General features: G+C 41.4%; 1 protein-coding gene across 4 annotated transcripts in view; it reads left to right on the top strand.

Annotated features, from left to right (window-relative positions):
* mgat4a (alpha-1,3-mannosyl-glycoprotein 4-beta-N-acetylglucosaminyltransferase A) overlaps window positions 1-22,101 on the top strand; it is a 274,570-nt gene that overhangs the window by 137,286 nt on the left and 115,183 nt on the right. For all 4 annotated transcript variants that reach the window (XM_043692232.1, XM_043692233.1, XM_043692234.1 and 1 more), the window contains exons 2-3: window positions 8,871-9,038; window positions 13,794-13,934. In XM_043692232.1, coding sequence (XP_043548167.1) covers window positions 8,871-9,038; window positions 13,794-13,934 — 309 coding nt within the window. The remainder of the gene's footprint in view (window positions 1-8,870; window positions 9,039-13,793; window positions 13,935-22,101) is intronic.

Here is a 22,101-nt window from a genome sequence, read left to right on the forward strand (position 1 = left end):
CTGGGACTCTGGTGCTGTGAGGCAGCAGTGCTAACCACTGAGCCACCGTGCCATCAAGGTTGTTACCTTGCAGAAGGAGGTCATTCAGCCCATCATGTCTGCACTGGCTCTCTGAATATTTTCATTTCGTGCCAATCTGCTGCCTTTTCCCCTACAACTCTGCATATTGTTTCTATTTAAATAATCACCTAATGCTGCTTGAATACCTTGATTGAACCTTCCCCCACCACACTTTCTGGCAGTGTATTCGACATCCTAATTACTCATGATGGTAAAGGTTTCTCTTGCCTCATTCTTACTTATTTTGCAAAATTCCTGAAACTCAGTTCTCAATCCTTTCATGAGCAGCAACAGTTTCCCTGGATCTAGTCTGTCCCGACGCCTCATGAGTTTGTAAACTTTTGTCAACTTTGCCTTCTCCAAGGAAAACAATCCCAACTTCTCCATTCTCTCCTTATAACTGAACTGAAACATCCCTGGAGCCATTCATGTAAACCTCTCCTGCATTCTCTCCAACGCACATACTTTCTATAGTCCGGCACTAGAACTGTGTACAATACTCAAGTTTCATATCTCAGTTGAGCATAGCTTCCCTGCTCTTGTACTCCGTTCCCTATTCATGAAACTTAGTATAATTAGATTAGATTCCCTACTGTATGGAAAGAGGCCCTTTGGCTCAACAAGTCCATACCGACCCTCCAAAGAGTCACCCACCCAGACTCATTCCCCTACCCTGACTAATGCACCTAACACTATGGCCAAATTCACCTAACCTGCACATCTTTGGATTGTGGGAGGAAACCAGAACACCCAGAGGGGACCCACGCAGACACGGGGAGATTGTGCAAACTCCACACAGACAGTTGCCTGAGGCTGGAATTGAACCCGGGTCTCAGGCGCTGTGAGGCAGCATTGCTAACCACTGTGCCACCCCTGTATACTGTATGCTTCATTAACAGCTCTGTCTACCTGTCTTGCTATCTTTAATGACTTATCACATATGAACCCAGATCTCTCATTTAGAATAGTTTTACTTTATATACTCCCTTCCATATTCTTTTTACCAAAATGAATCACCTCCCACTTCTCTGCATTTAATTTCACCTGCCAACTCTTCATCCATTCCACCAATATGTCCATTTTCTTTTAAGTGCTACACCATCCTCCTCACACTTTACAATTCTCCCAAGTTTTGTGTTGTCTGCAAACTTTGAAATTGTTCCGACACATCAGGATCTAGATCATTTATATTTAACAGAAAAAGCAAGAGTGCCAATACTCTTGGGGAAGTGCACTACAAATTTTGCTCCAGCCTGAAGAATGCTCCTGAACAATTACTTTGTTTCTTATCTCCCAACCATGTTACTAATGTTTCCTTTATTCCATCACCTGTAACTTTTCTCACAAGTCTGTTGTGTGGCACTGCATTGATCATTTTGTGAAAATCTACGTTCACTACAAAAACAGCTTTCCCCTCATTAACCCCCTCAGTTACCTCTTCAAAAACCCTAGCAAAGTAATTGGACACAATTTTCCCCTAATGTATCCACATTGACTTTTCTGAAATCACTGACTTTTTTTCCATGTGACAACTAATTTTATTCCAAATAATTGTTTCTAGAAGATGCCCCACCACCAAAGTTAAACTGACTGGTCTGTAATTGCTGGGTTTATCTTTACAACCTTTTTAAAGCAACAACATTATGTTTGCAAATCTCCAGGCCTCTGGTACCATCCCTAAATCCAGGGAAGTTTGATAGAGTATTGCTAATGCCACTTGCTTCAATATCCTTGGGTGCATCTCTGCCAACTTTAAATATCCAGCACCACCTCTTTATTAATTTTAAACTATTCTATCGACTGAGTTTCCTCCATTGTCACCATGGCCTGGGCAGAATCTGCCAAGTAGGTTAAAACAACATTCATTTTACACCTCTGTTATACCTCGTGTCTCTGTGTAAATTCCCTTTTTGCTCTCTAACCTATCCTACTCCACCTTTTGCCATGTTTTTAATGTTAATTTACAATTAGGGTGCCACAGTGGCTCAGCGGTTAGCACTGCTACCTCACAGCGCCAGGGGCCCGGTTCGGTTCTAGCCTTGGGCGACTATCTGTGTGGAGTTTGCACATTCTGTCAATGTCTGCATGGGTTTCGTCGGGATGTTCCAGTTTCCTCTCACTCCAAAGGTGTACAGGTTCAGTGGATTGGCCATGTTAAATTGCCCATAGTGTCCAGGGATGTGCAGGTTAGGTGGATTAGCCATGGGAAATGCAAGGTTACAGGGAGAGGATGGGGAGGGTTTGGGTCTGAGTGGGATGCTCTTCAAAGGAACAGTCTGGATTTGATGGGCTGAATGGCCTGCTTCCACACTGTAGGGATTCTATGAAGTGCTACAGAAGACTTTGGCATTCACTTTTGTTAGCAGCCAGTGTTTTTTTTTCATAATCCCTCTTTGCTTCTCTTCTTTTCCTTTTCAACTCCCTTCTGATCCTACTTTTTCACCAGTAAACTCTCCCACTCTGGACAGAGCCAGAGCCCCAAATGTGGAAGCATCAGCTCTGAGCCTGGCATCCACCAATTTTATTGATGGGATATAGTTTGTGGTTTGCATATCCCAAGGTAGGTCATGGGATACATTTGGGAAAGGTTAAGGGCTTTTTAGGGTTGTCACAAGTAGACATGAATGTACTTGAACTTATCAAAGACCATAATATAAATGCACATAGGAGCAGGATTCGGTCATTGGATCCTGCTCTACCATTAAATAAGATCATGGCTAATTTGGTTGTGGTTCCAATCCCATTCTCCAGTCTGCCTATCATGACCTTTAACCTCGTTGTCTGTCAAAATTCTATCTAACTCTGCCTTGAACAAGTTCAATGATACAGCCTCCAACACTTTCAGAAAGAGAGAATTAGACAGACCAATGGCCCTCTAAGAAAAGAAGATCCTCCACATTTCTACCTTGAAAGGCAATCCTTTTAATCTTAAATTGTTTCCTCAAGTTTCTACTCTCCTCGACATCCATCCACCCATATCCACTTATCGAGTACCCTTGGGTTCTTGTGTGCTTCAATATGATCACCTCTTGTTCTCAACTCCAATGAATACAGGCCAGACTGTCCAACCTTCCCTCATAGGTTAACCCTTTCAACCCCAGGAATAAATCAAGTGAGTATTCGCTGAATTGCTTCTGATGGAGTTTATATCACTATTTAAATAAGCAGATGAAGCTTTTTCACAATCCTCCAGATGCAGCCCCACCGAGGCACAACTAAAAGTAAATGGTCCTTACGTACTTTGCACATTATCTTCTTTAATATCTTGCTTGCTGATTATACAAATATGATGCCAACAACCAAGGGTTCAATTCCAGCATCAACTGAGGTTACCATGAAGGATTCTTCTTCTTAGCCAATCCCCTCACCTGAGCTGTGACCCTCAAGTTAACCTACTACCAGTCTCTCTGTCTCGCTCTCGCTCTCTCTCTCTAATGAGGGACCAGTCCTATGGTCTCACCAGACCATGGTGACTTTACCTTAACATCAGAAATGGAGACCATTTGGCCCACCAAAACTGTACCTGCCACCTGAAGGAACATTTCATCTAGTGCCATTCCCCTGCTTTCTCCCGTAGCCTTGCACATTCTTTTTCCCACAGATAATAATCCAATTTTCCCTTGAATGCCTCATTTGAACCTGCCTCCACCAATGTATTTCAGATCCCAACCACTTGCTGCATGAAAATGTTTTTACCCATGTCAATATTTGTTCTTTCACCGGTGACCTTCAATCTGTGGATATTGATTCTCGATCTTTCCATCAATTCCATCAGATTTTCCTGCCTATTCTACCTGGAATCCTCTGCTCCATTTCTCCTCTTCCCCCAAACCCTTTTCTCAGCCCCACTTTGAGGAAAACAGCCCCTCTACCGGAGTTCATACTGTGAGCGAAGTTCCACATTCTTGGAACTGATCTTGTGAATCTTTATTTGACCCACTTTAACACTGCCATATCTTCCTACAGTGTGCTGTCTGTTAATCTGAGAGTATATTTTTCAGGATTGTTTAAAGAATGCATTTCTAAATTGATTATAGGCATCTTGAAAACATGCATTCAGTCCAAACCAATGGTTAGGTTAGAATCTGATGAAGAGAATATTGTATCCTTGAGCAAGCGGATATTATCAAAAGTGGGAGCTTGTAAATTGAAATGAGGTAATTTTTCTTTCCCCAGGGGCTGTTATAAAATGATACTCCCATGAAATGGTGTGGGAATGCAAGTTAAGCAGAAGAGTGCTGTCTGATGTCTGATAAAATTTTAAATAAGATTATTAGAATGGAAAGTGTTACCATGAATCATCTTGAAGACTAGCCAATCATAGCATGTCAGAGAGAATTAGATAAAGGTTGGAAGAAGGAACATATGAAAGGCTGTTGTTAAATAGGATTAACATGGGGAGCTCCGTTGTGGAACGAGAAATAGTGGAGTCACAGCAGCTCAAGTGGTGACTGATTTATATTTTTGACACTGGTGTTCAGCAACCATTGCGAAAAGTTATTCCTCTCGAATGTTTTGTGGTGTAAAGATTTAGCAAATAAGTTTCAGCTATCACTGTGGATTCTAATTCACTCTTTTCTATGAGCTCATTTTGTTTTGCGAATGTTTTTGTTTATTTTAAAACCATTTTGCCCGTTCTATGGAACACTTTGATTTAATATTATCCACAATCGAATCTTTCATGAATTGAGCTACACTTTTTTTTATCACACATACTTTCTAAGTGTTTTACAGCTTTATAAGTAAGTGGAGGACACGCGGGATACTTTGTAAAAAGGTTTTGACCTTCATGAAATGCTAAATATATCGTTAATTATAGTACCTTCCACAAAATGCATTGATTTAGTGTTTGACATATTTTCTACCAAAGGCCCAATGTTTTCTTCCAAACTGTTAATTTCTATTCAGCAACTGTGTTACTGAGTAGACCAGCCATGTAAATATTGTATATTGCAAATATCGGCACTATTGACTGTACACAGTACCTAACTAAAACTTTCATTGATCAATCTTTTGAAGTACACTTTAACAAAGCAGCCTAAACCATTGTGAACATACAAAAAAAGGAATGTCTGCAAACTCAGTTCAATAACTCATCACAAAATATTGTCATTCTTCAAACCTGACCTTGGTATCAACTACTTGTATCTTTCCTTATGTATCATACTGCCACACCAATTCAAAAGGGCCATCAAATTAAGTAATTGAAAATCTACTCAAATATTGAATCAGCTCTATGTGCTGTGAACCCATGCTATAAAAACAAAAAGTACAGTTCTACAAATGCCCGAAAATTAAGGTGCATTTTAAAATTATAGACATGTTTTGTCTCTGATATGCAACACACAGATATTACAGCAATAAATCTTGTTACAAGAATAAATATGCATTTTTAAAGGATGTTTAAATCCATAAAATAGCACCAGGCATTTCATAGGAGCATTATTGAGCAAAACAAGCTGCAACGTGAAACATGAAATCTTAGCAAAAAGGGAAAAAATTTAAAGAGCATCTTAAAGGGTAGGGAGATTAAGCAAGGGATTTCCAGCACTTTGGACAGGCTTACTGCTGGCTGCTTAGTCATAGTCATAGTCATAGTCGTAGAGTCATACAGCACAGAAACCGACCCTTTGGTCCAACCAGACCATGCCGACCATAATCCCAAACTAAACTAGTCCTATCTGCCTGCTCCTGGCCTATAACCCTCCAAGTCTTTCTTATTCATGTACTTAAACCACTCTCTACGGAACAAACAAGTGTCCCCTCATATCTTTTCTAAATCTTGCTCCTCTCTACTTAAAAATATGCCCGGTAGTCTTCAACTCCCCAACCCTAGGGAAAAGACACCTCCCATTCCACACTGTAATCTAATCTAATCTAATCATTCACTTTATCTATGCCCCTTATGATTGTATAAACCTCTATAAGGTCAACCTCCTTGCTTGTTATAGTGCGATGAAAATTGGGGATGCCCAAGAGGCTAGTTTTGGAGGAGCATAGAGATCTCTGTTGGCAGGTGGTTACCAAGTTGTTTTTGTTAATTCATGGAGTGAGGATTTTGCTGGCTCAGCCAATATTTATTATCTATCGCTAATCATCTTTGATAAGGTGGTGGTAAACTGCCTAAGTTTTGTGGTGTAGTTTCACTAATCGTGCTGTTGGAATTGAAGGAGTTCCAGAATTCAAACCAGCAACACTGAAGGAATGGTAATATATTTCTGAGTCAGGGTGATATGGGCAAATTGCAAGTTTTGGTGAAAAATGACCTTTGCAACACAGAAGTGCCACAATATGACCATCTTCAATAACAGGGATTTTAACCATTGCCCTCTGGCCTTCAAGGGTATTACTATCGCTGATGAAGGGCTTTTGCCCGAAACGTCGATTTTACTGCTCTTCGGATGCTACCTGAACTGCTGTGTTTTTCCAGCACCACTCTAATCTAGACTATTGCTGAAAACCCTACTATCAATATCCTGTGGTCTTAACATTGATCAGAAACTGAACTGGACCAACCATGTAGGTACCATGGTCAGAAGAGAAGGTCAGAGGCTGAGGACTCTGCCGTACAAACTTGCATCCTGACTGCCTAAAGTTTGTCCACCATCTACAAGGTACAAGTTATACTTGGGAATACCTCCCTCTTGCCTAGATGAGTACAGTTCCAGACACACACAAGAAGCTCAACAGTGTCCAGGACAAAGTAGCCTGCTTGATTGGCACCACATCTCATACCTTGGACATTCATTCCATCTATCTCCGATGCACAGTGACAGCAGTGTGTATCATCCGCAAGATGCAACAACTCACCTCCTTAGGTATATGGACACCCCAATTAAGGCTGAAGCAGGCCATTTGGTCCTTTTTGAGCTTTCTGTGCCATTCAATAAGATTATAGCTGATCTTTGTGTTTAAAATTCCACATTCTTGTTGAACCCCCTGAAAATCCTTGACTTGACTGCCTAACCAGAATCTAGGTAACTCTGAGCCAACTGCCTTCATCATCTTTAGAATCATAGAATGCTTACACAGCAGAAACAGGCCCTTTGACCTAAAAAAAACCCGCACCAACCCTCTGAAGAGTAACCCGCCCAAATCCCATTCCCCTGACCCTATATTTACCCCTGACTAATGCACCTAACCTACACATCCCTGAACACCATGGGCAACTTAGCATGGCCAATTCACCTAACCTGCTCATCTTTGGACTGTGAGAGGAAACCAGAGCACTCAGAGGAAACCCACACAGACACTGGGAGAATGTGCACATTCCACACAGACAGTCCCCAAGGCTGGAATTGAAGCCAGGTCCCTGCCACTGTGAGGCAGCAGTGCTAACCACTGTGCTTCCCTTCTAACTCATTACAAAGCCATTTACTGTTGTCAAAGGAAAAGAGAATAGCAGAGTATTATGTAAATAGTGATCAATTGGGAAACATTGATGTACAAAGGGACTTGAGAGGAAATATGCAGTGCAGCAAGCAGTTAGGAAAGCATATGGTATGTTGATCTTAATACAAGAGAATTTGAATACAGGAGCAAGAATGTCATACTGCAGCTATAGAGAACTTTGGTGAAACTACACCAGGAGTAGTGTATTTTCTCTTTACCTAAGAAAACATATGCTTTTCATAAAGGGAGTGAAATGAAGATTTTCCAGATTCTGGGATGGTGCATTTGTCCTATGAGGTGAGATTGAGTTGATAGGACTTTTATTCACTGGAATTAAGAAGAATGAGAAGGGATCTCATTGAAACACATGACATTCTGACAGGAGTGGACAGACTGGATGTGGGGAATATTTCAGGGGTTTAAGAACAAGAGGTCATTATCTTCAGCACATGGACTGAGATGAGGAGACATGTCTTCCCTCAGAGGGTGGTCAACCTGCAAAAATTTACACTACAGAAGGCTATGGATGGCAAATTACTGAAATTCCTGTTCAACCAATGATAAATAGAGAGAGATTTCTAGAGGCTAAAGATGTCAAGGGGAAGGAGCAGGAGTGTAGCACTGAGATAGAGGATTAGCCTCAAATATGCTGACTTTCAAATTGCACCTTCCATACCCATGATTCCACTACCTAGAAGAGCAACAGTTAAGTGGGAGCACCACTACTTGTGGGTTCCCTTCCTGACTTGGAATTATATTGCCCTGACTTGGTATTATATTGCCATTCTTTCAGTGTCACTGGGTCAATATCGTCTACTCCCTCCCTCACAGCGTTGTGGGTGTATCTGCACTGTTTGGTCTGCAGCGGTTCAAGAAGGTGGCTCATCACCACATTCTCAAGATCGACTAGTGATGTCCATGAAAGCAAAAGCATAGCCAGCAACATACCAGAAGCCTTGAATGAACTAAGAAAACAAAATTCTGGGGCTGAGTTGAATGAACTACAATAGCCACAGCCACCCACCATAGGTACGGGGAACACTGGAATGTTGTAGCCGTAACGTGACAGTCATGTAGATAAAAAGGCACAATTCCTTGTGGCAAGGAACGTTACTCTGGAGCAGTGGGATAAGTGGACCTACTTAATTATTGCAGTCTTGAGCATAATTGTCAAGAACGAGCCAGGAATTTACCTCGTAGGAGAAATTGTGGAAACCAAAGATTGGGGGGATAGAATGTTGTATTATTAAATTTTTTAAGTCTTCAATACTTGTAAAACAAATGTGTAAGTTAAATATTTAATTATTGTTAAAATATCTACCCTTCAACACGTTCAATAAATTATGCACTAACATGATTTAAGAGCATTTCTGTTCAGAATGGTTTCATGCTAATTTTTTCTCCTTGTTTATTCACAGAAAAGCTAATTGTCTATCAGCACGAGTTCCACGCCTTGAGAGAGCGGCTACGTGCAGCTGAGCACCGAACGTTGCAGCGTTCCTCAGAACTAAATGGTGTCCTGGAGCAATTCAAACGTATAGTGGCTGCATCAAATGGCAGCAAAGAGGCCCTGAGCAATTTTTCAGGTAATTCTGTGTAAGCAAATTGCTAGCAAATGTGATGAAATATAGTATTTTTCCCAACCACACCTGCTTTGACTGGTAAATGTCTAGCAGTAGTCATTAAAGAACAACTAAGGCTGAGGGGTAACCTTATCGAGGTTTAAAAGATCATGAAGGGCATGGATAGGGCAAGTAGACGAGATCTTTTCCATGGGGTGGAGGAGTCCAGTTTGTTCAAGGTGAGAGGGGAAAGATTTAATAGGGACATAAGGGGCAAGTTTTTCACGCATAGGGTGGTGTGTGTATGGAATGGGCTGCTAGAGGAAGTAATGGAGGCTGGTACAATTGCAACATTTAAAAGGTGGATATATGAATAGGAAATCCTTGGCATGGATGAGTTGCACTGAAGGGTCTGTTTCTGTGCTGTGTATCTAGATGAATCTATCTATAATTGAACCTGATTAAGTGAAAATATTACATTGTGGTGCTTTTGTTGTACATTTCTAAGCTGAAGCCAGGTGTATGAAAATAGTATCGTCCTCCTTATAGTCACCCCACTCAATACATTGCCCTGCATTGAGAGAGCAAGTTACCCACTTGTGCCCAGCCCTTTGCCAAGGATATTTTCTATCTGTGATGGAGTATGAGAGCAGACATACAAATAGAAAGTGCTGGAGAAACTCAGCAACCCTGATAGTATCTGTGCAGAAAGAAAAAGTTATCATTTCACGTCCAGTGTGGTTCTTCTCTGGAACCGCTATGAGAGTGCGCTTGGATAACTGGCTCATTGGATTGTTTTCTTCCCCGGTGGTGAAGTGGCTGCCTGCATCGCCTTTCCAGTCAACATTTCTTTGTGTTGTGTGCAGTCAGAGTGCACCATACTGACAGGATCCTAAGGCCCTGCATTAGAACAAATTGTTATCAGTTGAACAGGTCCCAACACTTTAGTGGGAGACAAGTAAAGAGAGTAAGAGGTAAGCCTTGTGGACGAGATGAACTCGGTGCTTAGAGTCATAGAGATGTACAGTGCAGAAACAGACACTTCGGTCTAACTCGTTCATGCTGACCAGATATCCCAACTCCATCTAGTCCCACCTGCCAGCACCCGGCCCATATCCCTCCAAACCCTTCCTATTCATATACCAATCAAGACGGCCTTTTAAGTGTTGCAATTGTACCAGCCTCCATCACTTCCTATGGCAGCCCATTCCACACTCCCACCACCCTCTGCATGAAAAAGTAGCCCCTTAGCTCTCTTTTACATCTTTCCCCTCTCATCCTAAACCTATGCCCTCTAGTTCTGGACTCCCCTACTCCAGGGAAGAGACTTTGTCTATTTACTCTATCCATGCCCCTCATGATTTTATAAACCTCTATAAGGTCACCCCTCAGCCTCTGACACTCCAGGGAAAACAGCCGCAGCCTGTCCAGCCTCTCCTTATAGCTCCAACCCTGGCAACATCCTTGTAAATCTTTTCTGAATTCTTTCAAGTTTCACAAGATCCTTCTGATAGGAAGGAGACCAGAATTGCACACAATATTCCAGAAGTGGTCTAACCAATGTTCTGTACAGTCGCAAAGGGAATTCTCTGCCACAGAAGGTGGTTGAGGCCAATATATTGAATATTTTCAAGAAGGAGTAAGATGTAGTCCTTGAGGTTAAAGACACCAAAGATTATGGGGAAAAGGCCGAAACAGAATACTCAACTGGATAATCAGCCATGAACACAATGAATGGTGAGCAGGCTCAAAGGGCCAAATGGCCTACTCTTGCTCCAATTTCTCTGTTGCTATGGTGGATGGCCAGTGACCCCACAGCCTTGGCATTTTTTTGCATCCATTCCTTCCTTTGGTATTGATTTCAGTTTTTGTTTTGTATCTTAAGGCATGGAGAATTAGGTCTTGAATAATGAGGGAGAAGATTTTACATATTCTTTGGACACACAAAATCTTAAAGCACCTGGGTATCTTTGGAAGGAAAAGAGCAAAAAATGGTAGACTGGAAAGAAGAAAGCAGGGCAGAGAAAATGACCAGATCAGGTGTTACAAGTCATGACTAGAATACAGAGTTCAATGACCAGCAGTCAGCCAATTTTTGCCTGGATGATTCTGGTGGACGTTTGGTATAGCTCATATTATAATTGTTAATGGAGTTTAAATCCTTTCGAATTTTTCCTCTTAATTATATTATTATACAGGTTATGCAAAGACTACGACAATGAGTATAAAGTTGAATCTGAAATTCTTACCACAAGAAAGAAGTTATATTTGAACATTTGTTATAAGCTGACCATTTGGAGACTTTGGGAAGGCACGTTTAGTTTCTTGCACAGTTATAGATTTAGTCTTTATCCATTGAATCATCCAACGTAAGTTGACGGAATTAGGCTCAGACTAAAGTAAAAAACAATCTCACATCAGATCTGAGGTACATCTGAGGGTACCTTTAAAGATAGTTCAGCTTATGGTACAATCTTCCCAATTCTGTCTTGTCCAAATAATGATTTGCTTCAGGAGGCAAAGATGCCAAATCTTTCAAGATCATAAGATATAAGAACAGAAGCAGGCCATTTGGCCCATCGAGTTAGCTGATTTATTGATTCTCAACTCCACTTTCCTGCCCTTTCCCACATCCCTTCATTGCCTTTCCCACATCCCTTCATTCCCTTTCTGATTAAAAATCTGTTTATCTCAGCCTGGATTATTTTAATGTCTACCCTCTTCAGTAAAGAATTCTACAGATTAAAAAGAAGAAATTCATCCTCTTCCTCATCTTAAATGGGAGATTCCTTACTGTGAGGATATACCCTCTGGTCCTGGGCACTCCACAACTTTCCACACCTATCCTGTCAAACTCTGTGAGAATCCTATGTGTCTCAATCAGATTGTATTTCATTCTTCTATATTCCACCGAGACAGGCCCAGTCTACCCAAACTCTCTCATACCTAGGGTCAGCCGAATGAACCTTTTCTAATGCCAGTATATCTTTACCTAGATAAAGGGACCAGAACTGTTCACCATATTCCAGCTGTGGTCTGAACAGTGCCTTGGAGAGTTTTAGGAAGATTTCCCTACTCTCATGATCCATTCCCTCTGAAAAAAAGTTCTAGCTTTCCCTTACCCCCTCCCCCCTCTCCCTCCTCCTTCCCCCCCCCCCCCCCAAATCCAACTGGCTGCTGAATGTGGATATTATCTTTTTGTGACACATACATGAGGACCCACGAACCCCTCTGTGCTCCAACTACTTGCAGTCTTTCTCCATTTAAATAACATTCAGCTCCTCTATTCTTCCTGCCACCTCACATTCTCTCAGAATATACTCAATCCACCGAGCCCCTTCTCATTCAACGCAACGTTCTCTCTCCTGCAGACTGACCATTATCAAGCCTACCACTCAGCCTCCTATCCATCCTTGTGTCATCCACAAACTCAGTGATAGCACTTTCACTTTCCTTATCCTAGGCAATAATGTACAGTCAATTGCTTCTTCCTATGTGTCCCTGAAAGAGAACTAGGTTGTTGTGTACCTTTTGTTGAAAATGGCTGCATGTTCAGAAGCTCTCATACCAATAATGGAGTAAAAGTTTCACTGCCCTATCTTAATGGTTTAAGAGGCTCGGAGTGCAAAGAACCTCCAATGGCACAAGAATTTAATTCAATCATGGCTTAACCCCTTTTAAACTCATGCTGAAAGAAATAGTCAGTTCAGCTTGCAGGGGAATCACAGTCTTGTTGCAACTATACGGGGTGATGGTGAGGCTGCAGCTGGAGTACTGTATGACAGTGAGGAGGTCTTCCTAAAACTAAACCAGGTGCTCGTCAGACCACATCTGGAATATTCTGTACAACCATGGTTTTAAAAAAAAAAGGTTACACTGGCATTGAAGGTAGTTCCAAAGAGATTCACTTGTTGATTCCTGAAGGATTTAATTTACAAAGAATGGCTAAACAGGTCAATCCTTTCTCTTATTAAAATTTAGATGATGAAAGTGTGATCTTTTGCAATGTACAAGGTTCTAAAGGGGGCTTGACTGGGACATGTTGAGAAGGTGTTACCATCAGTGGGGTAATCTTGAACTAGGAGACATAGTTACAGATTAAGGGGTCACTTGTTTAAATCTGAGATGGGAGGGCTTTTTCTTTTCTCCTAGAGGACAGTGAATGTCTGGAATTCTCTCCCACAGAGTTGTGGAGGCTGGATCACAGAGTATTTAAAGAAGGAGGTAGATTTTTGAAATATCAGGGAATTAAGAGCCATACATGAAAGAGGAGTCACAGCCTGAGGCAGATCAGCCATGATGTTATTGAATGGTGGGGTAGAGTGGAGGGGCCAAATAGCCTACTCTTACTTTAATTTCTTATATTCATTTGTTCTTATGAGCTAAATGGTATGGGCTGCAAGCTACAGATGAAGTACATCTGTGCACATCTTTGTTGCTCTCCCTCTGTATCATTATTTTCTCCCAAAGCATGGTTCAGAAAGAAATGCTGAATTTTGTAACCTCCATTGAAAATGGCTGCAATCCATCCTTTTAAATTGTTGGTACCATTGACTGAGATGAAAGGGTTTGGTGTGATCAATAATTTATGATACATTTTAGCTTGGGATATGTGGGTTGTTTTTATCTTTGTCTTTTGTAGTTGTGGATCTTAGATTTAATCAAATGGACCGCGGTTGCTTAACCACTGTTTTTATTTACTAAATACATCTGTAGACTGAGACACTGTGATGTTAATTAGATGCCTGAGTGTGCTTATCAATCTTATTGCATTTTCAGATGATGCCAAAAAGCTGTTGAAAGATTTGACCAACAAGAATGCCCTAAAAGTGCCAAATATCTACCATCACATGCCCCACTTACTGAACACTGAGGAGAGCCTACAGCCTGCTGTGCAGGTTGGAAGTGGCAGAACTGGTGGTAAGTTGCCAGAACTAGCCTTTCTCCTTGCATGAAAATGTAGGCGGGAATAAAAATACTTCAGTGGATTTGGATTAAATTTTAAGGTATTTGTATTGTGCTGTCACGTGATGGTCATTCTATTAATAAATTCTCGTCCATTGGTGAGATTGAAATCAAGACACTCATATTTGTATTTGTGGAGAGAATTTATTGCCTTCCTCTGCTTATATCTCTCATTAGACACACATACTCACATCTCTCTATTTATATGCGCTGTGACAATTAATACCCATTACCTCTTGATCTTAACTAAAGACCTTAGCAATGTGATTAATCTGTTGCTAAAACATTCCACTTTATTTGGTTAAATTAATCTGTCATTTTAGCGGTCTTTATGCCAGTCAGATTAACTAAGGATTATGATCCATGGATGTGTTTTCAAAAATTAATAATGTAACACTATTGTTCAAGAGCTGGATTAATTATCAGCTGGTCATATTACACTACTATGGAAATTGTTTATGATCCAGCAAGTACATTTCATCATGAATCTTTTAATTGGCCAACAAATTTGTTGAATTGTCACTTGTATTTCTGGAAAACCGGCAGTCAAAGCTTTTCAGAAATCAAAAGTAGAAATTGCTGGAAAAGCTCAGCAGATCTGGCAGCTACTGTGGAGAGAAATCAGAGTTAACATTTCGGCTCAGGTGACCCTTCCTCGGTACAGGTGTTCTGATCTGCTGAGCTTTTCCAGCAATTTCTGTTTTGGTTTCAGGTTTACAGCATTCGCAGTTCTTTCGATTTTTATTCAAAGCTTTTTATCTTGCATTCATCAGCACACAATGACAAGAATACCATATCTTGAGGGAGACAACTTCTTTTTTTACTCTGAGAAGAGTTGTTCCCTTTGAGATTTGGTATTCTTCCCTGAATCTTTTCTGAGGAATGGAAAACAAAAAGGCTTTTTCAGCATATGCATTTTTTTCAGCAATATTCCAGTTTTTTTACTACCAAGAAACAATTTTTGCAACATTTCTTTGTGGAAAGCCTGGCATGAGTGCTTATAATCTTGCAGCCAGATCTCAAGGATGAATTTCCTGTGGTGCCTTTACATGTAGATAGATAGATACCCCTCTGGCTGTTGACAACATCTTTGCTGGATTATTTCAATTATATATAGAGAGAGAGAGTTTGTGTGTGTGTGTGTGAGAGAGAGAATTAACTGTTGATAGTAAAGAAGAAACTTGTCAGTGAGATAATAATAATGGAGTAAAACAAGGGCATTGACAATTACATTTGAGATAGACTAAATCATTGGAGGGTGCAAAAATGTTCCAAAATGAAAAGTGGCAAGAGTATGAAAGAAATTTTAAAATGCTGGAATATAATATTTACCAGCCAGCCACTTCCACCTCTGTTAGAGAGAATAAAATGGACAAATTCTGTCCTCATTAATTCCTTCCAGGACCAGGTGCTGACAGACATCTGTCCTTTATTACACCCTTTCCCCCAAGTGGGACACAGCACATAGTGGACAAAGTTAACTATCACACAACACCAGGTTGTAGTCCAGCAGGTTTATTTGGAAGCACTAGCTTTCGGAGCGCTGTACCTTCATCAGGTGGTTGTGGAGCGGCATTCCGAAAGCTAGTGCTTCCAAATAAACCTGCTGGACTATAACCTGGTGTTGTGTGATATTTAACTTTGTCCACCCCAGTCCACCAACGGCTCCTCCACATCATGATTCATTATTGTTCTTTTTGGGAGGGAAATCTGTTTTCTTTGCCTGGTATGGCCTTTGAGTGACTCCAGACCTACAGATAGTCATAGAGATGAAAACAGTATGGAAACAGACTTTTCAGTGTAACTTGTCCATGCCAACTAGACATCCTAAAAATTAATCTAGTCCCATTTACCAGCATTTGGCCCAAATCCCTTTAGATCCTTCCTATTCATATACCCATTCAGATGTCTTTTAAATGTTGTAATTGTATTAGCCTTCACTATTTCCTCTAACAACTTATTCTATACACTCCCCACCCTCTGCATGAAAAAGTTCCTCTTAGGTCCCTTTTAAATCTTTTCCCTCTCCCCATAAACTTATGCCTTCTACTTTTGGACTCCCTGACCTTGGGGAAATTACCTTGTCTATTTACCCTATCCATGCCCCTCATGATCTTATAAGCCTCTATAAGGTCACCTCAACCTCCCACGTTCCAGGGAAAATTGCCCCAGCCTACTCAGCCTCTTCCTATAGTTCAAGCCCTCCAATCCTGGCAATATTCTCGTAAATTATTTCCCTAATGAATCATTTGCTTTGTGGGAAAATGGGTTGGGCAACAAAAGCTGGGTATTAGATACATAATCACATAAAAAATTCAGATTTTATTGCCCATCCCTCAGTACCCTTGAGAAGGAGCTGTTGTCTTGTACCACTGCAGTCCACTTGATGTAGGACTGCAGTTAGGAAGGAAGTGGGTGTAGCCCACCCACCCAGCACAGAGACTAGGAGTGACCCTTGTAGGTTTGTTGAAATGCTCTTTGTGTGGTGACACGTTAGCCTGTTTATTAAGGAAAGCAGAATAGATAAAGGGGAACCTGTTGATGGTAATTCAAATACATTACAACACAGGGATAAAGGGATATTTTCAGGCTGGCAACATATAAGTGGCGGAGTGCCACAGGGATCAATGATGAGGCCACAATTATTTACAATTATATATTCATAACTTGGATATGAAAAGTGAATGTACCAAGTTTGTGAATGGCATAAAAATGGGTCATGGGGATGACTAGAAGAATCTGCACAGAGATACAGAAAAGTTAAGTAAGATGGTAATTGGGGTATAACATGCACTTGGACAGGATGAATAGAGCATCTGAAAGTTATTTAATGGGAGAAAGATTGCAGAAAGCTTCAGCACAAAAAGATTTGGGGCCCTCATGCATAAATACCAAAAAAATCACATTCAAGTTCAACAGACAATAAGAAAAGCAAATGGGATCTTCCTCAGATGGGAGGATTGTCTTATGAGCAAAGGTTAAACAGGTTGGGACTCTACTCATTGGAGTTTAGACAAATGAGAGGTGATCACATCAAAACAGATAGGGTTCTTAAGGGGCTTGACAGGGTAAATGCTGAGTACACCTTTTCCCCTCGTGGAAAACCTTGGACCAGAGGGTTTAGTCTCAAAATAAAGGGACACCAATTTAAGACTGAGGCGAGGAGGAATTTCTTCTCTAAGATGGTTGAGTATCTTTGAAACTTTTCTGTCACAGAGAGCTGTCAGAGCAGAGACAGCTGAGACAGATTCTTGATCAGTAGGGGATCAACATCTATGGGGAGAGGGCAGGAAAGTGGAGGTGAGGAATGTCCGATCAGCCATGATCCTATCGAATAGGAGCAGAATCAGGGCCTGTTCCTGTTCCTATTCCTTATGGTTTAGTTTAACAGGAATGAGGAGATAAAGAGTTTACAGATGGATGTTGCTAGGTTCCGAGAATGGGCCAGAATCTGACAGATGGAGTTTAATGTGGATATGTGCAAGGTTATCCAGTTTGACAGGAAACATGAAAAGGCAAATTATTATTTAAATGGGAAGGAAATTAAAAGTGCAGTGCCGAGGAATCTGTGCATGAATCATAGAAAATGAGTGCAGCATATAAGTAAGGCAAAAGTAATCCTGGCATCTATTGCAAAAGGACTAAATTATAAAAGAAAAGAAATGTTGTTATGATTATATAAGGTGTTGGTGTGACCACACCTGGAGTATTATGTACAGTTTTGGTCTCCTTACTTGCAGAGAGGTAACCTTATTGAAACAAACAAGAATTTGAAGGGAATTGATAGGGTTGATATGGAAAGGTTGTTTGCCCTTGTGGGAGAGTCTAGGATCATGGAGCATTATCTCATTATCACAAGCACGATTTCTTCTGAGGTTAGTGAATCTGTGGAATCCTTTCCCACAGTGGGCTGTAGAAGCTATGTTGTTAAGTATATTCAATGCTGAGAAAACAGGTTTTAAATCAGGACAGGAACAAAGTGGCACGAGGAAAAGGCAGGAAAGTGGAGTTGAGGATTATTGAATCGGCCATGATCTCATTGAATAGCGGAGTAAACTCGATTGGCTGAATGGCCTATTTTGCTGCTACATCTTATGATCTTATGATTTCCCTTCCCTGCATTGCCTCCTGGGCGGCATGGTGGCTCAGTGGTTAGCACTGCTGCCTCACAGCGCCAGGGACCCGGGTTCAATTCCCGTCTCAGGCGACTGACTGTGTAGAGTTTGCACATCTCCCCGTGTCTGCGTGGGTTTCCTCCGGGCACTCCGGTTTCCTCCCACAGTCCAAAGATGTGCAAGTTAGGTGAATTGGCCATGCTAAATTGCCCGTAGTGTTAGGTGCTTTAGTCAGGGTAGGGGAATGGGTTTGGGTGGGTTTCTCTTCGGAGGGGCGGTGTGGACTTGTTGGGCTGAAGGGCCTGTTTCCACACTGTAGAGAATCTAATCTAATCTAATATGCATACAATCTGATTTACAAGGTAGTCAATATCACTGCTGTACACAGCAGAACAGAACTCATTAAATGATCCCACAGCTACAGTGATGGCTGAAGCCCATTATTCCTCCCTAATTTAGAAAAATGCAGTAGTTATTGGCTACATCTCTGTGCACACATTCGGGTATTACTTACAGCTATTTCCTGACCTATTCTGTACTGCAGTATTATTTATTCCTGTTGATAGTTGACAATGCAAGATACCTTCATTATTCCATTCTTGAGCACTCTGCCTGCAGGCACATGCTTGGCTCATCAGTTGCTGATAGCACATCCTGACCTTTTTTTTGTAGTTAGTTAGTGTCATTGCTTTCCACTCGCAGGAACAGGGCAAGGAGGCAGCTCCCAAACCTTCCCCAGCCAGAGCAGGAACTGAGCCTGGGCTGTAGCCATTATTCTGAATTACAAGCGAACCAATTGGCCAACTCAGTGAACTGGTCCATGTCTTCATGAGGGAAAGTGTATGCTGAGGTGATTTGGAAATCAATCTTTTCATAATTCCATGTAAATTCACATGAGTTTTATTTAACCACAGTAACAATAGGAATAGAAAGAGATTAACTGCAGTTATTTGCCAAGGGTGTGAGAAAAATACGATGGGTGCACTTTCCTTTCTGTGGAGTTGGTGAAGGAAATGGCAAGAAGGAAATATAATGGGGATGTTGGACTGTGAAAGAAATTCTCCCTCTTCTGGACACCTCAGCAATTACCTGCTGGCCAATAAACTCTATTTTTCCTTTTTCTGTGTGTGTAGGTGTAGGACACAGTGAAGAATAACAAGTCCATAAATCTTTATTCATGGCAGAAGGGAAACTCCCGAGTGTCCAATGACAAACAATGTCCTTCTTGTCAAAGGACAATGCTGGGTGGTCAAAAAAGTGAAAGGGAGGGCAGGGATTAAATCAAAATAGAGTCGGAGGGGGAAATAAAACACTCCACACTCCGCGGTACCCACCTCTCCCTGAAAACCTCGAGGGTATTGGTAAACACCAGGGAACAACTCAAGGGACACCTGGGGGCCAATAAAGCCTAGTCAGGACCAGCAAATTAGGGCCCCTTAAGTGGTTGATTACGTAAGAGCTTCAGCTCATCACTGGTCTGATTAATTGCCTCCCCAATAGATGGGAAAAGTGGTTGATTTCATGGCTGGGACTGAGGGAGGGGGGTGCGGGGATGGAGGAGGTGGATGGTTGCGAGGACCTCCAGCTACCTAAACGTGGTGCCAATCGGGTATGAATGGGGTGGCTACTGAAAACCACCTCCAACCCTCCTCCTCCATGTCTCCTGCCCCTTGAGACCCGAGAGGATCTCCTGAGGTCTCGGCGTCCACCAACAATCTCAGGGACCCAGCAGGTTGGCAGCTGTTGGAAAGGCAGAGCTTCAATATTGAGGCCTGTGTTTCAGTGAGAAGCTTACGGGAGGATATGAGACAAGGACAGGAGAGTGGCTTTCAGCAGCCAACTTCCTTGAAACAACATGTAGAAAGTCCAATGAGGGAAGGGGCCAGATAGATCTTGTATTGGGGAATGAGCCTGGTCAGGTAGGGATAGACAGTGGCCTAGTGGTATTATTGCGAGACTATTAATCCAGAAACTCAGTTGATGTTCTGGGGACCTGGGTTTGAATCCCACCATGGCAAATGGTGGAATTTGAATTGTAGAATAATCTGAAAATAAAATTTCAATGATGACCATGAAACCATTGTCGAGGAAAAGCCCATCTTGTTCATTAATGCCCTTTAGGTCTAGCCTGTGTGTGACTCAAGACCCACAGCAATGTGGTTGACACTTAACTTCCCTTTGGGCAATTAGGGATGAGCAGTAAATGCTGATCCAACCAGTGATGCCCTCATCCCATACCTTACAACATGGGGTAAACCTCCTGCTTAATTTAAAACCAGCAGCACAGAAAAGATTTATCCTGTGCAGTAATCTGTAATAATTCAATTGGCCAAGGACTACTTAAAATAAAATTAACAAGTTTATTTCTTCAAATCCTTCCTATCGGAAGGATGTTATGAAAAACATGAAAAGGTTCAGAAAAGATTTACAAGGATGTTGCCAGAGTTGGAGGATCTGAGCTACAGGGAGAGGCTGTTTTCCCTGGAGCATCGAAGGCTAAGGGGTTTACAAAATTCTGAGGGGCAAGGATAGGATAAATAGACAAAGTATTTTCCCTGGGGTCGGGGAGTCTAGAACTAGAGGGCATAGGTTTGGGGTGAAAGGGGAAAGATATAAAAGGGACCTAAGGGGCGACTTTTTCACACAGAGGGTGGTACGTGTATGGAATGAGCTGCCAGAGGAAGTGGTGGAGGCTGGTACAATTGCAACATTTAAAAGGCATTTGGATGGGTACATGAATAGGAAGGGTTTGGAGGGATATGGGCCAGGTGCTGGCAGGTGGGACTAGATTGGGTTGGGCTATCTGGTCGGCATGGACGAGTTGGGCCGAAGGGTCTGTTTCCATGCTGTACATCTCTATGACTCTAAGTATAACAGAGAATAATTAACTAACCACTATTTACAATTTCTTTGTCTAACCTATCTTGTACCTTTCCCTCAATAATATTAGTCCAATAAAACTCCGAGTTAAGATTCACAAAACAACACTTCTTATCTCAAAACCAGGCAACTGTAGATTCTTGTCTTCGGATCTTCCTGTGTCTTTTTTTCTCCTTGTTAGGAATTTCTGCATCACAGGTTACTGATCAAAAAGGTACTTTTATCAGAGATGTTTTTTCAAGCAGTCAGGTACATGTTAGGCTTGGCAGTTCTCCTCTCAACTGTTCAATTTTTCCCTGGCCTTGTACATCAGAGCATTGGATTGTGTCATTGGCTTTTAAGATTATCAATATACTCAATTGAAACTTGATTGTAAATTGGTATTTTTTTTTTGATGTATAATTTAAACTGATTGGCTGAATTCAAATTTGTTTTTGTCTCCAGGCAATGAACTAACCGAGTTGTTCAACCTAGTGTTACATACATTGTTGCCTTATTGAGAACACTTGGTGCTGTGTCCAGTAGTTCTGCTGCTTTTAACTCTTTTAAAGGTACACCCACAACTTCATAACACATGAATGAAAAAGTAATCAAAATTTCAGTGGGGGAGCATTTTGGAAACAGTGATCATAATTTTAAGATCAGTGTTAATAAGTTTTAAGATAGTTATGGATAAGAATAAGAATGGTCCTCAGGTGCAAGTTAAATTTGGGGAAGACTAATTACAACAGTATCAGGCAGGAACTGGAGAAATTAGATAGGGGATGACTGTTTGAGATTAAATCCACTAGTGACATATGGGAATCTTTTAAAGGCCAGTCAATCAGAATTGAGGACCAGCATGTTGCTGTGAGGATAAAAGTTAAGGATGGCAAGATTTGGGAACCTTGTATGACAAGAAATATTGAAAGTTTAATGAAAAAGGCAAAGGAAGCGCATATAAGGTTTAGCAGAGTGAAATCAGCCAAGGTCCTTAAGGAGCAGAAAAGAAACTTAAAACAAGGAATTAGGAAGGCTGAAAGGGGCTGTGACACATTCTTAGCAAGTAGGCTTAAGGAGTATCCCAAAGCATTTTATATGTATATTAGGAGCAAGGAAAAAGAATAGGTTCACTCAAGGACAAAGGA

The sequence above is a fragment of the Chiloscyllium plagiosum genome, chromosome 6, assembly GCF_004010195.1.
Source record: "Chiloscyllium plagiosum isolate BGI_BamShark_2017 chromosome 6, ASM401019v2, whole genome shotgun sequence".
NCBI lineage: Eukaryota > Metazoa > Chordata > Chondrichthyes > Orectolobiformes > Hemiscylliidae > Chiloscyllium > Chiloscyllium plagiosum.